Consider the following 14,679-nt stretch of genomic DNA (forward strand, 5'->3'; position numbering starts at 1 on the left):
TATTTGTCATTGTCATATTTAGTCCCGGTATGCCCTATGTTTATAAACGCAACATCCACCCCCGGGAGTGACGTACGCATGTAAACATTGTGACCCAAGTCATGGCTGCCGTGTTGGTGAGGACTTTGTCAAAGGTAAACCAGTGAACGGTGACGTCACGTCATTACATGTCAAGTGTCTGATTTTGCAGTTTTCATTACATTCGCAGCTGCACTGGACGCCTTTGCGTCAGCTACGTCGCTAAAGTGATTAGCATGGAGGCTAAGAGCTAGCATTGAGAGTCACATGCTGTGTTCGAAAATATTCGGCGTTAGTCCGTCATCACATTATGGGGATTTTTAATAGTCACTCAATAAAATGAAACAAAAACATCAATGTTGTGATATCTGGCTTTTTCTGTATCGGCGCAATGCGTCATGGGATATTTTGCTTCTCTACCATTGGAGTGCTTCCAATTTCCAAACGCTGCCAAGTCATTTATTCTCTCACAAACTGGCAACCGGAGCTTGTAAGATATTACCTTGGCAAATTATTGCATTCCTAATTTTGCGGGCAAATGTGTCTGAAAGCATTTTCTGTCTGTTTTCTTAGTCTTGCAGACAGCTCACTCGGACGTGGGTTGGATGCCAGCCAGGATGGAGGAACAGGTCCACCAAGTCTGCCCTAGATGTGGACTCAGTGCAGACGGCCGGGGTGGTGAACTTCCCTCCCCTGCAGTCATTTTCAGAGGAGGAGAGCATGATGAGGGAATCGGGTGAGGGGATGTTGCTTACCGATAGCTAGTTAATGAATCAATGAATGTGTACTTTATTTTTATAGCACTTGCTTAGCACATCTGCCTTACAGTTCTGAGGACCGGGGTTCAAATCCCGGCCCCGCCTGTGTGGAGTTTGCATGTTATCCCCGTGCCTGCGTGGGTTTTCTCCAAGCACTCCAGTTTCCTACCACATCCCAAAAACATGCATGGTAGGTTAATTGAAGTCTCTAAATTGCCCTTAGGTGTGAATGTGTGCGCGAATGGTTGTTCGTTTATATGTACCCTGCGATTGGCTGGCGACCAGTTTAGGGTGTACCCCGCCTCTCGCCCGAAGATAGCTGGGAAAGGCTCCAGCACGCCCGCGACCCTTGTGATGATAAAGCGGTACGCAAAATGGATGGATGGATATATATATATATATTTATAAAGCAACACAAAGTGATTCACAGCAGTGGTTCTCAAACTGGGGTCGCTCAATGTCCTCTGAATTTAAACCAAAAAGTGTGTCAATAACTGTTTAATTCTTTACATTCAATTATGTGTTATTTTACACAGTGCAATATTACAGAGATCTGTTGTTCTTGTCAGAGTAGACATTGGATTTTTTTTTTTTGGGGGGGGGGTGGGTGGGGTGGAATGTATTAATGGCATTTCCATTCATTTTGATAGAGAGAGTTACCATCATGGTCACGGAATGAATTCAACTCGCAACTCATGGCTCCACTGCAATAATATTAATGCAGAGCACACTCATTGTTTTTGTTTGTTTTGACAGTGAAAAGGTATGCACAAGAACGTATCGCTCCCCTTGTGGCCAAGATGGATGAGCAATCTAACATGGATGAAACAGTGATCAAGTCTCTCTTTGAACAGGGTGTAAGAGCCTTCTTTCTCCCATGTATCTTCCTAAAATGAGGAATGATGTGATTTGGTAATGCTTTTCATTCCTTCTTTGATTCCACCGGGCAGCTCATGGGCATCGAGATCGACGTGGAGTACGGCGGCACCGGCTCAACGTTCTTCTCCTCCATCCTGGTCATCGAGGAGCTGGCGAAGGTGGACGCCTCCGTGGCTGTGCTGTGCGACATCCAGAACACTTTGATCAACACGCTCTTTGTGCAACTGGGAACTGCGGCTCAGAAGGAGAAGTACCTCAGCAGGTTGTCCACTGACATGGTGGGACATTTTACATTCATAGTAAACAAAAAAACACTGGAAACACTGTTCGTACGTTCACCAGACGCTATTTAGGTTCTTCAAATGTGAGGGTTGTGTTGACCATTGATTATCTGAGGATGTCCACTTCTATGCCTTTCTGTGACTCTTCCACTCTCTCTGTAGCAACCGCCTGATGGTACTCTGTGACACCCTAAGCTCAGTAGCCACGTCTCGTTTGAAGCCGGCACATTCCGAGGTGCATTTACCAGGATTTGTCTCGCCCACAGATCGGCAGCTTTTGCCTGTCCGAGGCCGAGTCGGGCAGCGACGCCTTTGCGCTGAAGACGCGTGCGGAAAAGCACAAGGACTATTACGTCATCAACGGGTCCAAGATGTGGATCAGCAATGCGGCGGATGCCGGCGTGTTCCTGGTGATGGCCAACGTGGACCCCTCGGCTGTGAGTAGCTGCAGCCCTAAATAAATTCATCCAGTTTCAAGGAACAAATAGTGTAATTTGGTTTGTAAATGTAGGTCAGTGGTTCTGATAGTGTTCGGACCAGCAGAGAAGGCTTATGATTTGTGATTGACAGGGTTACAGAGGCATCACCTGCTTCATCGTCGACCGGGAAACGGAGGGCCTGGAGATCGGCAAAAAGGAAAACAAACTTGGGCTGCGCGCGTCCTCCACCTGCCCGCTTAACTTTGACAACGTCAAGGTCCGCACTCAAGACCTGCTTCGGCTGCAAATGCATCTCGTGACTTCTGCTAAATTGCAGCTTCTGTCGTACAGGTGCCCGAGCAGAACATCTTGGGGCAGCTCTGTCACGGGTACAAATACGCTATCGGAATGCTGAATGAGGGCAGAATAGGAATTGCAGCTCAGGTGTTTAAAAGAAGGAAAAAAAAGTATTTTATTGTATAAAAAAAAAAAAAAAAATCATAGAAAATGGGTCATTATTTAATGTGAACTATGTTACAGATGCTGGGAGTAGCACAAGGTTGCTTTGACCATACGGTTCCTTACACAAGACAGAGGAGGCAGTTTGGAAAACGGATCTTCGACTTCCAGGTACATTTTCTGTAAATATTCAAGGAGATGTGATGCATTTTTTTTTTCTCCACTGTGCAATTCTGTTCCCAGGCGTCTCAATAGCACAACATGAACTATTGGAAGGGCTACTGAATTTCCCCATGGGGTTGAACAAAGTGACTGTCTGTCTGTCTGCATCCTTTCGCCTTCCAGGGTATGCAGCACCAGATTGCCCACGTGGCGACGCAAATCGAAGCCGCGCGCTTGCTGACGTACAACGCCGCTCGTCTGAAGGAAGCCGGCAGACCCTTCATCAAGGAGGCCTGCATGGCTAAATACTTCGCGGCGGAGGTGACGCCGCACGCTCCTTAACCGTTGTTGTATTATGGAGTCGTACTGTGGAACCTTCCGGGTCTAACGTAACATATTTCTAATTGGAAACAATGGAAATTTACCCTTTTTTTTAAACTGTAGAGTGCATGCAGTTACTATTTTAAGTCATCTTGTTAAGCCCAACAAAAAGCAAAACATAAGATATCATAGGCACTGAATTTGGGCTAAAGTGGTGGACTGGTGTGTTTTTTTTGTTTTTTTCCCTCAGGTGGCAACCTTGACAACGTCCAAATGCATCGAATGGATGGGAGGGGTGGGCTTCACAAAAGACTACCCAATAGAGAAATACTACAGGGACTGTAAAATTGGTACGTACGTGCACTAAAATGCTGGGAATACAGCAGAAAATATGAAGTGTTTTGTGACATTACCGAACTGCGCATTGGGATTGGACCTAAACAAACCAAAACAACAGGTTTGAATGTTTGTCTTCCTATACAGGTACCATCTACGAGGGCACGACAAACATCCAGCTGTCCACTATGGCCAAATTCATCGATAAGGAGTTTGACGTTTAGAATCATATCTAACTGTAGCCTGTCGGATTGCACTACTAAGACTGCCATGTTACACTCCCAACATTCATTACTGTGTGCGTCACGTGACTTTGCTGGAAAGGACGATGCAGTGGTCTGTCCGCGTTACACTTTGCCACTTCTAGTGTCCCTCTTTGTGGTGCACTGTTGTCAATTTGTATGGATTTTCCAATTATGATCACTTGATCATGCAGAAATGTACCACCATAGCAATTGATTCTCTTCATTTTAATGTTTCAGTGCCTTTGCGCTGCCCCAAGCTCATTAAAGTAAGTAGACTGTTATTATAATTGCAGTGGTTTATTTACCTAATACTCAACTGCCACTAGATGGCAGCATTGTCTCAGTTCGCGACGCGCAAACTCGGAGCAGTCAATTACATTCAATGACTAGCCTGTCACCTCTAATGAGCTGTCTGCCATATTTATCATTTGCTGGCGCTTCATATAAAAAAAAAAAAAAAGAGCCTGTTATGAATAATTGACTCACTGTTCTTTTATTTTCGGCTGTGACTGATTCAATTTCCATGTGAACACATCGCAACACATTACAGTGATTACATACTGACCGGCCACTCCATTAGGTACACCTGACAGCATTATTTTACATTTTAGCCGTGTACCAGTGATCCTCATTTTACGATTGTTCTGACATACGATGTTTCGAAGTTACGAACGGGACGCTCAGTTAATCGTAACTGTTTTTCGTTTGATTGTTTTATATTTGTGGCCTATAAGTGTTTTTCATACAAATATTAACTGCAATTATGATTTATAATCCTGGGCTATCGGAGGCGAGTGATAGACGATGGCACGTTCTGAATACCCCTACAATATTGTTTTTAAATTTGTGTCGCGGATTTATTATTTAATGCTCTATTTACAAATCAAACTACATTATATGTAGTTACACCAAAAAAAACATTCAAAAGTAATAGCAACAAAAAATTAAAACAACAATATGACATTTAAAAATAGCAAAAGTACAAGTCAAATATATGGCGCATGTCTGCTTAAACAGTTAAAAGGGAGGAAATGAGTGGATAGAAGTGCTCAAATGTTCCAAATCACGAACGTTCAGTCCATTATACGTTAAACATGCGATTGGATATGCTTACTAGGAATGACTGAACACTGCCCCATATAGATGAACCTTGATTGCAACATTTTGTGTGATTTTTAACGTCGTCCTGTAGCAGCTTCCACTGTGATAAGCTGTCTCTTAAGTCAATGTCGAACACTGCAATTTGCTCTTATTAGATATGACTGAACACTCTTTCTGATTATATATCTAGCGAAAGGTGTTTATTGTTTAAAAAGTTGTTTTAAGAATTGCATGGCTGCATGTGGCCCGCAGGCCATAGGTTGCCCACCCCTGCTCTTATTGGATAAGTGGCTGTACTGTTGCCCAAAAAAAAAAACCTTTTGTATTCCTTTTGGAGTCTATTCTGGTCTCATTGCAGACTCCCAAGCCCATTTGCTCGCTGCTCTGGCCAATCACAAGGATCCAGTGTGTTTTAAGTGGGCTATCATTTTTCATGTCAGCATTACATCTCCATCGAAGACCAACACAGCACTTTTATCCCTCTCTTCAGCACCACAGAGAGCACATCTTTTGGATACTTTTTTTTTTTTTTTTTTTTTTTTGGGAGCTCTGACTGCCGCTGCAGTTGTTTCTTTAAACTTTTGAATTTTCACATTCTGATGGTGATTCAGGTGTGGAACTAAAGGGCGATGGCAGACCCTGACGCGCAACAAGAGACGCGCCAGTCCGCCAAAGACTCCATCAAGTTCTCCATCAAGAACCTGCTCGGCATCGACGACCCCCACGGCAACAGCAAGCCCACCAGGCCCAGAAGCTTCTTGGAAGGCAGCTTCTTCTCCCGGCTCGCTGATTTGTCTCTACCTCGCCTGGAGTTCCCCTCACAGCGGCTCGGTCTGTCCCCAGCGTCTCCTTGGTGGTATCCGTACACGCTCGGTGCTCATCTCAAGGCTGGAGGTACATCATATTACCTTGAATTCTGTGAAAGAAAAGAAAGGATTGACCTAGTGCCCAAATGTGGTTCTTTGACTTGTGCAACCATTCTATATAGAACCAACCATTATCCAATAGTTCTGTAGCACCAAATAAGAAGCCTAATGCTTCTCGGTTGTTAAGCATCTTCTGTGGTCAATGATAAGATAAAGAACTCTGTGGTATATAGAATAATGGGTGCTATGTAGAACTATCACTTTTCACTAAAGAACCCCTGAAGAGTGGTGAACAACGGTGCCATGGAACTTCTGAAGCACCTTTATTATTATTATTATTTATATATGTATATATATAGAGAGAATGCATTACATGTTTAAGCGCCCAAAGAAATCTTATAATACTTAATATTATACGATTTAATCCCGAGGAAACACTTTAAAATCTGTTGGGGAATTTTTTTTTTGCTCTCAAATGAATCTTTCAATTTTTCATATCATAAGGTTTTACCTGCATGAAGTAAGTAGCTTAAAATGTACTCTCCCAAATGTTTCAAGCATCAATGAATCTTGTGCTAAGGGAAAACTCAACGTTACTGATAAACAACCTTTTTGAATAAATAGTATTTCAAAAAATATATAATTTCTTTATAAGACAAAATAATGTTAATAATAAAATCAGAAGTACCTTTGATGACAAATGAGGTTTTGACTCTGTCATGAGTTATTTTAATCCAAAACATTTCCATATTTGATCAGGTGATTTTATTTGCACTCTAATATTCTTGCTAATCCCAAATTGCAGTTAGAATAAAAACTACACTGAATAAATTATAAATATAAATACGTATGAATAAATTGGAACAGGTAAATACGTGTAAAATACGATCGATGCAATGTGCTGAGAAGGATGCCAGCTGTAATGCGAATATTGACGGCAAAAAATGAAATGTAAAGATGTAGGTGAGTATTCACTCCATTGCTTACAAATATTTGCAAAACATGTACTGTAAATATGCAGCGCGAGTGCCATAACATGCCATTATTATTATTATTATTGTTGTTGAAATATTTTACAATAGATTACAATGTACGTCTGTCATGATTCAATTCCATTTTGTAGCATTCGTTTTGAGAGTTTGCATATAACTTGGTCACTTTGTTTTTAATTTTTTATTTTTTGGCAGGTTCAGAGAAAGATGAACTGTTCCTGCACGACAGACCCTCGCCCGACCTCCCCAAAAGCGAGCCGGACACCAAAGAAGAAAGCGCGGAAGACGACGAAAGTGACCCAGAGGAGCCGAAGAAGGACGCCGAGCCCGCCGAGGACGACTGGCCAAAGAAGCCCGACCACTCCGACGGGAAGCCCTGCAGGAAGAAGAAGACCCGCACCGTGTTCTCCAGGAGCCAGGTGTTCCAGCTGGAGTCCACCTTCGACATCAAGCGCTACCTGAGCAGCTCGGAGCGCGCCGGCCTGGCCGCCTCGCTGCGCCTGACCGAGACCCAGGTGAAGATCTGGTTCCAGAACCGCAGGAACAAGTGGAAGAGGCAGCTGGCCGCCGAACTGGAGTCGGCCAACCTGAGCCACGCGGCGGCGCAGAGGATGGTGAGGGTGCCCATCCTCTACCACGACCACGGCGCTCCGGAGACCAGCGGGAGCGCGGCGGGGGGCTCACCCGGCGGCCAGGCTTCCATCCTGGCCTTTTCTCACCACATGTACTACCCCCACCCGGTTCCACTACTGAGGCCTGTTTAACACGTCACCACACTTCGTTTGAATTTGCCTACAACTTGAAAAACGTTGATATATATTTCCAAGTTCTATGTCTATTTTGTAGATTGACCTTGTGACTTTCTTTTATGTCCCATATGCATTTACATTCTATTTTAGGGACAATCTATGTTATTGTCCCGATTGCGTCAAAGTGTTTGAATATATTTTCATGTGCAAGATTTGTACATAATGTATTTTTAAGACTCATGTGTTCGTGACTGTATTGTGGGATTAAATACTATGACATTCCCTTACTCGTGCAATACCATTGTTCTGAGGCTCATGATCTACTATAGCAAACAAACTTTTTTTTTCTCTTTCTTTTGAAACAAAGGACATCATTGTGGCAGAGTAAACCAAGGAGCCAAATATGATTTGCCTCTGATATTCTTACTGGAATCTTATATGTTGTCCCAGTAAAGTTCTTGTTGCAAAAAAAAAAAAAAAAAAAGAGAGAGACGTATTTGTGATGTATTTAAAAGAATTCACAAAATGTAAACGCTCATATAATCTTTTAATATTTTTTTGCGTTTGTCTTCTTAACGTATACAAATCGCTGCATAATTAGACCATACTAAATGAAATAAATTGCGGTTGATTTTGTTTTTGGAGTAAAGGAAACCCAGACGGCCCTAACACGCATGCGCGAGGCGTTTCCTAACCAGCGAGTCGTTCCGGTGTCACGTGACCTACGTAAGGACATCGGAAGTACTCCTTTGAATTAAAAACATCCAATCAACGCGCAGGCGGGAACTTGAGCATTTGGTTTTAGCCAATCAGCAACAGCTTCTAAGCAATCGGCTTCCGGACTTGGACTACGTTTTTTACCGAGGCAGTTATCCGAGCGCATTCAATTCGCCGGATATTTATGTGGCTGTTTGTTAAGTATTTGTCCAAAAGCCTAATCTAGTCGAAACGAAAATATCTTATTACCTGTGGACCCTTTTCAATATAATTGGTAAGTGCAAATTGTCGACGCCATGGCTCGTAGAACGTGCTGTAGCATTAGGTTAGCTCCGGGCTAGGGCTAATTCCTCAATGTGTTGTATGAGAATGGGCAAGGTTTCTGCTTTACAAGTTCACATAGCTAACAGCTATCCAAGACCTTTCGCTTTACTCCATATCGGACACGTTCGAACGTACTGAACAAAATTTTCCGCCATTTTCTTATAGAAAAAGCAAATCACAGTTAAATAAATACCTTCAGAGTTTTTCTTCATTTTGCCTATTAAACACAGTTTCCCCCCATGTTACTCATGGATTAACTAATAAAACCCTAGTTTTTTTTTTCTTTACAGATACTGTAACAAGACAGTAACTGCCTCCTCTTGGGGTGAATGTCAAAACATGTCTGTGAATCTTGAATGAACATTTTATCTAAATATTCAACAATCATAAAAAAGAGTCATCAAACTGCATGGCTTGGCTGATTCATCTCTGTTGCCGGCTTTCTCACTGTTTGTTCTCATGTAGAGTACTACAGGTGAGGCAAACATATTTCCAGCTTGGAAGCACGTCCAAAAGTTCTCAACACGTGGATAAGTGTCTGTTTTTCCCGATGCATAAATCGGCACAGTGTCTTTGGCAATATTTAGTGAGACTGACTTTGCAATGTGAAGATGCTTATGCTCATGTTGTCTGTTTCTTATTGGAAATTAAACTCACTCGTCGAGGGGACTGAAAAGTGAAAATAAACCGACAGAATCGCTAAGTTGGCAACACTGACAGTGCTTTTGGAAGCCAGCTCTTCTCTTTTTGCAGAGATGATGATGTTGTAAGAAGTGCATGTCAGAAATAAACCCTCCCTTGTGAAAAACAATAAAAATGTATGGTGTGTAATTAAAAGGGAGTTGTTTTTCTTCTTCTTCTGCAGAGCATGGTCTCCAGCGAGTACAAACTGAACCAGGGGCCAGAAGATGGCATCACCGCTGTCAAGTTCAGCCCCAGCAACGGAAACTTCCTGCTGGTGTCCTCCTGGGACTGCACGGTCCGCCTCTACGACGTGGTGGCCAACACCATGCGCATGAAGTACCAACACACTGCGCCGGTTCTGGATTGTGCTTTTTATGTACGTAGCAGGCGCCACGTTACTTAATTATTTGAGTTTTAACATTTTTGTAAGAGCACAATGTCCTCTCCCCCAGGACCCGACGCATGCTTGGAGTGGAGATCTGGATACAAATTTAAAAATGCATGACTTGAACACAGACCAAGGTACATGCTGACCAAGGTTATTGTATAATAGTTTGGGATTTTGCAAGATAATTTCTTTTTTTTTTTTTCCACTATTAATGTGACCTATCACCTATGCAACTATATTGGGGGGGGGAAATGACAACTTTGAGGGGAAATAACAATGAACAAATGAGATATTGTGGTCACACAAGTGTTCAAACCCTCTTAACTGGGATGTGGCTGTGGTCAAAATTAACCAATCGCATGCAAACTCATGTTAATTGGAGTCAGCACACACCTGAGTTCACATATGATTGGTTACTTCTGAGCATGGCCACAAACCTGATATAAAAGGGTGTCCACACTTGTGCAAAAACAGTATCTCAATGGTTTTCTACATCTCCTCTGTTGTACAGCCTATAGGTCACAATGGTGGAAGAAGTTTTTAGATGATTTATCTTGGGCTTACTTTTTAATGTGACTAAAACCTAGAATTTGAACAGGGGTGTGTAGACTTTTATATACACACTGTAGGTTGTCTAAGATATGTTGTGGGTTTCTAATTTGGTTGCAGATACCATAGTGGGAAAGCACGATGCCCCCATTCGCTGTGTGGAACACTGCCCGGAGGTGAATGTCATGGTGACGGGCAGCTGGGACCGGTCAGTCCGACTCTGGGATCCGAGGGCGCCCTGCAACGCCGGCACCTTCACGCAACCGGAGAGAGTACGACATTATTGGCTTGTTCTGGTGCGCCTAATGAAATGTCTGCGTGTGTTTGAGTATAGATTTGCGCTTGTCGTTCAAAGGTGTACACCATGTCTGTGGCGGGCGACCGGCTGATCGTCGGCACGGCGGGCAGACGCGTGCTGGTGTGGGACTTGAGGAACATGGGCTACGTGCAGCAGAGGAGAGAGTCCAGTCTCAAGTTTCAGACCCGCTGCATCCGAGCCTTCCCAAACAAACAGGTGCGGGCCAGGAAAACAACAACCTCAATTTGCTAACGATCTGTCTTGGTCTGTCATAGTACCAAGACTGACCTATGAGAGGCAGCATGGTGCCATCCAGACTGCTAGAAAATACAAAGAAGACTAGTTTTACCAGATTTGGAAGAAGCTAGGCTAACTCTTAGCTTATCTGGTATCTTTGGAAGAAGCTAGGCTAACTCTTAGCTTATCTGGTATCTTTGGAAGAAGCTAGGCTAACTCTTAGCTTATCTGGTATCTACATTGTGGTCGCAAACATTTCTCCTCGTCTGCAGGGCTATGTCTTGAGCTCCATTGAGGGTCGTGTGGCCGTGGAGTACCTGGACCCGAGTCCGGAAGTCCAGAAGAAGAAGTACGCCTTCAAGTGCCACCGGCTGAAGGACGGTGTCGAGCAAGTCTACCCCGTCAACGCCATCTCCTTTCACAGCGTGCACAACACCTTTGCAACAGGTACAAAGAATTCAAAAGTTTGTGCACGATGGTTTCTTGCTTCAATGACCTTTGACATTGTGGTGCTTCTGATCTGCACACTTTGGCCACCAGTGGGAGGGGGGAAAATATAATACACATTCACCATAAACAAAAGAGTTTCACAACTGAGTGACTCAGTAAGATTAGTTGATTGATAGAGTTCTATGCCTGTTTGAGCAGTAACAGTACACTTGGGAACAAGAAATGTGGTTGGGATGTCTATTCTGAGTAGACCTGCAAAAAAAAAAAAAAACATGCCAGAAAATACACATGAAGTCTGCCATTGTGGTTGAAAGCTGCCATTTCAGGCTCATTTTAGCCATAGTTTCCCAGGGTCCTACATAAACTTCACTACACTTTTTGTCCTACATTGGGTCGCTGTCAGATGCGTAGATGGGCAACGCTGAGTATGGAATCAAAGTGTTAAGTCTTGCCAGAGAACGTGAAACTCTTAACACAATCATTCCCAACCACTGTCCTTCGGGGATGTTTGGCCTTCAGTAGCAAAAATTTGGACATTCTCGATCCAAATCGTCCTCCGTTCTCTCCTTCCAGGCGGCTCCGATGGCTTTGTCAACATCTGGGACCCGTTCAACAAGAAGCGCCTGTGCCAGTTCCACCACTACCCGACCAGCATCGCTTCGCTGGCCTTCAGCAGCGACGGCGGTCTGATCGCCATCGCTGCGTCCTACATGCACGAGATGGGCGACGTCGGGCACCCGGAAGACGCCGTCTTCATCCGCCACGTCACTGACGCAGAGACCAAGCCCAAGTGAGTCCCCGTCCCTGCTAGCGACTTACTGCTTCGCTACCCTGATCGCTGCCTCTACACTTTTCAATATCTATATTTGGTTGCCTCAATTATTTTTTTTTATTTTATTTTTTTTTTTTAAGCATTTATCTACTGGCATCCAGTGTAACTTTTATTGAACTTTGTATTTCTGTCACACAGTTGTTGGGCTTCTTCTACTGTGAGTTTGTTTGTTGTAATGCCTTCATTTCTTTAATAAAAAAAAAAAAGATTTGATAAATTTTCCTTGGGTTGTTTTGAGGTCTTTTCTCTGGTGTGTGGCGGACCTTCTGCTTAACCCAGATGGTGGCCTGACGCTGATAAGACATCAGCAGACTAAACAGATCTTGTTTTATTGACGAAGTAATCGCAACAGTCTGTGTCCGGTAGGCTTGGGTGCGGGGGGCGCAACTTGCACCAAAAATAATGATGATGATGCGCCGTTGTAGATCATTGAGATACAGAACAAAACGGGCAACAGCAGCCAATTTCTTCCTCCTCCAGTTTGGATTTTCAATTGCGCCTAATAGAATTTGCGAGGCCCTTCGGCCAAAGCAGCAGAGAAGATTGAGATATACAGTCAATGATTCTATTTAAGTGGCGTAATGGCTCAATTGGCCTCCGCTGCATCCTGGAAATGATTAGCTGGCTTTAGCTACAGTCATTCCTGTGATAGTGGATGTCTGATTGGATCAGAGCCTAATATGAAATGGCATTTATGGCGCTTTGACAGACAAAATGGTACTAATTTTTACCTTTTTATAATGAACTGTCTAATTTCAAAATGGCAAAATTTACACATGTAGCATATCTCGATTTATCTATTAACCCAATGACTCCATGATGCCTTTTGAGTGACTGATGGTTATTGTCTGCTGCCAGGTCAAGCATTGCAAATGAGAATCTGTTCTAAATTGCCTTAACTGGCTGGCGAAATAAAGGTTAAATAACAATACAAATAAACAAAAAAAAAGTTTTAGAAACTGTTCTCTGACCTCCAGCAATATGTCAGATTATCGGTAAACTGTGATGAACAATGGCCTCCAGCATCGTATCAACGCCGTCACAAAAGCCGTCCACTAAATGCACCCGAGGCATCAATAATTATGTGTGGACAGCAACCAATTAGTGGCACAAAACATCAGCATGCCGCCACATTGATTTGTGTACGTGCATTAGTCCGCTTAATCTGGATCGGCGTCAACACACACAAACCCACTCCCCCCCCCCCCCCCCCCCCCCAAAAAAAAAAATTTATCACGTCTGATAATGACATTATTTATGAAAGTGTTCAGTTTTTGTCATTGATTTGCTGGGTGAGCACTCAGATGCTTTTTGCGCATAAAAAATGTGAAATAGATTCAATAGCATGGATTTGTCCCTGCTTAGATACAGGTGGAAGATCAGACAATGTCAAACAAATTCACTTCAAAACACTGGAAAATATGTGTAGATGATTCACTCATTAATAATAAATATTTTAGTCTCGTGGGAGGGGGACGCAACTTATTTTTTTTTTATTCTAACATTACACCTTTATTCTCGCAGCTCTATTTTTTATTTTTTTATTTATTTTTTATTTTTTCCTTCTCCCTTCTTCTTGGAATTTCCCCCCCAACCTAATGAGTTCATTTTTCAATACAGTGATGCCTTTAGAGTTTAATTCAAATTGCAATAAACAGCTTGACTTGGGCATGTTATGGAAGTTTTTTATTTTTTTTTATAAAAAACCATTAAGCGCTTCAGTTTTCACTCGCAGCTCAAGCCCAAAACATAGGCTGAGTAACGGCTCGTATTCCCAAAAACCTCTTAGTTGTTACCAATGTATTTATTTTGGAATTTAAAAATTGTGGAATTGGAATATAACAGATTTGTACTTTGTAAAAATGACAGCTTTATTTAATTATAACTTTTGACTTTTTTTGTAATAGTTCGTTTTCAACTTTATTCTCGTATCTACAATTAACATGTTTGTAGTATTACCACTTTATTCTGATAACTGTACAACTTCAGTATCTAGCTTTTATCTTTAACTTTGTTCCTTTTTTTTGGGTTAATTTTTTTTATTCAACACAACAAAGCTTTTAAACTAACATTATGAATGTTCTTATGTTTCTTGCAATAGTATTTACTTTAATAATTGTAGTATTTGTCTTAATTTATTCTCATAACGTTTTTCAGTGTAACATTACGACTGTATTCTCATTACTGACTTTTTACACCTAGAATTTCGACCTTTAACTTTACATTGTGTGATCCTAATACTCAAGACCGGTTGAATCTTTCCGAATACAAAAAAAGTAAACACTGTATAGTACGACCTCACTTAACTATGTTGTATTGTCACAATGAAAATTTTTCATTTTCTTTTGGAGTCTCTCGCTACTTGGGTTAGCATATTCACGCATACAGTAGCTCATGCAAAGGTCGCGTTACTAAAAATAGTTTCAAACAATATTGTGCCTGTAGCTCATTTTACACTAGCTAGCTATGATCCTTTTAATAATAATGTCTGAAATTAATACAGCATCTTTCAAGGGACCCAAGGATGTCTAACAAGAACTCATGGGCCTGCTGTCCTGAGTATGAGACACTCTTTCCCAACTTTTAAGCCAAGGCACATTTTGCATTCGAAAAA

At 42.3% G+C, this 14,679-nt stretch overlaps 3 protein-coding genes across 3 annotated transcripts; all 3 read left to right on the forward strand.

The window, feature by feature from the left end:
* Nucleotides 1-36: 36 nt before the first annotated feature.
* On the forward strand, nucleotides 37-4,159 carry acadsb (acyl-CoA dehydrogenase short/branched chain). Its single transcript, XM_061755721.1, has 11 exons — nucleotides 37-134; nucleotides 592-754; nucleotides 1,533-1,633; nucleotides 1,727-1,933; nucleotides 2,203-2,373; nucleotides 2,507-2,632; nucleotides 2,707-2,799; nucleotides 2,896-2,985; nucleotides 3,160-3,297; nucleotides 3,548-3,647; nucleotides 3,781-4,159. Exons 1-11 carry the CDS (start codon nucleotides 102-104, stop codon nucleotides 3,855-3,857), a joined length of 1,299 nt encoding a protein of 432 aa, XP_061611705.1. The 5' UTR covers nucleotides 37-101; the 3' UTR covers nucleotides 3,858-4,159.
* A 339-nt stretch (nucleotides 4,160-4,498) lies between these two features.
* Nucleotides 4,499-7,974, forward strand: hmx3b (H6 family homeobox 3b). The gene is made up of 2 exons (XM_061755726.1): nucleotides 4,499-5,873; nucleotides 7,033-7,974. The coding sequence occupies exons 1-2, from the start codon at nucleotides 5,609-5,611 to the stop codon at nucleotides 7,599-7,601; spliced, it is 834 nt and encodes a 277-aa protein (XP_061611710.1). The 5' UTR covers nucleotides 4,499-5,608; the 3' UTR covers nucleotides 7,602-7,974.
* A 428-nt stretch (nucleotides 7,975-8,402) lies between these two features.
* bub3 (BUB3 mitotic checkpoint protein) lies at nucleotides 8,403-12,286 on the forward strand. The gene is made up of 7 exons (XM_061755725.1): nucleotides 8,403-8,577; nucleotides 9,493-9,687; nucleotides 9,764-9,833; nucleotides 10,369-10,520; nucleotides 10,604-10,762; nucleotides 11,056-11,230; nucleotides 11,807-12,286. Exons 2-7 carry the CDS (start codon nucleotides 9,496-9,498, stop codon nucleotides 12,025-12,027), a joined length of 969 nt encoding a protein of 322 aa, XP_061611709.1. The 5' UTR covers nucleotides 8,403-8,577; nucleotides 9,493-9,495; the 3' UTR covers nucleotides 12,028-12,286.
* Nucleotides 12,287-14,679: the final 2,393 nt, after the last annotated feature.

This window comes from Phyllopteryx taeniolatus, chromosome 19 (genome assembly GCF_024500385.1).
Source record: "Phyllopteryx taeniolatus isolate TA_2022b chromosome 19, UOR_Ptae_1.2, whole genome shotgun sequence".
Lineage (NCBI taxonomy): Eukaryota > Metazoa > Chordata > Actinopteri > Syngnathiformes > Syngnathidae > Phyllopteryx > Phyllopteryx taeniolatus.

Excerpts from the sequence above, each read along its gene's own strand:
- acadsb (XM_061755721.1), top strand. The coding sequence starts at position 102 with ATGGCTGCCGTGTTGGTGAGGACTTTGTCAAAG. Across the intron at positions 1,934-2,202 it reads GCAGGTTGTCCACTGACATG|ATCGGCAGCTTTTGCCTGTC; the intron begins GTGGGACATTTT and ends TCTCGCCCACAG. Across the intron at positions 2,986-3,159 it reads AACGGATCTTCGACTTCCAG|GGTATGCAGCACCAGATTGC; the intron begins GTACATTTTCTG and ends TTCGCCTTCCAG.
- bub3 (XM_061755725.1), top strand. The coding sequence starts at position 9,496 with ATGGTCTCCAGCGAGTACAAACTGAACCAGGGGCCAGAAGATGGCATC. Across the intron at positions 10,763-11,055 it reads GAGCCTTCCCAAACAAACAG|GGCTATGTCTTGAGCTCCAT; the intron begins GTGCGGGCCAGG and ends CCTCGTCTGCAG. Across the intron at positions 11,231-11,806 it reads GCACAACACCTTTGCAACAG|GCGGCTCCGATGGCTTTGTC; the intron begins GTACAAAGAATT and ends CTCTCCTTCCAG.
- hmx3b (XM_061755726.1), top strand. The coding sequence starts at position 5,609 with ATGGCAGACCCTGACGCGCAACAAGAGACGCGCCAGTCCGCCAAAGAC. Across the intron at positions 5,874-7,032 it reads TGCTCATCTCAAGGCTGGAG|GTTCAGAGAAAGATGAACTG; the intron begins GTACATCATATT and ends ATTTTTTGGCAG.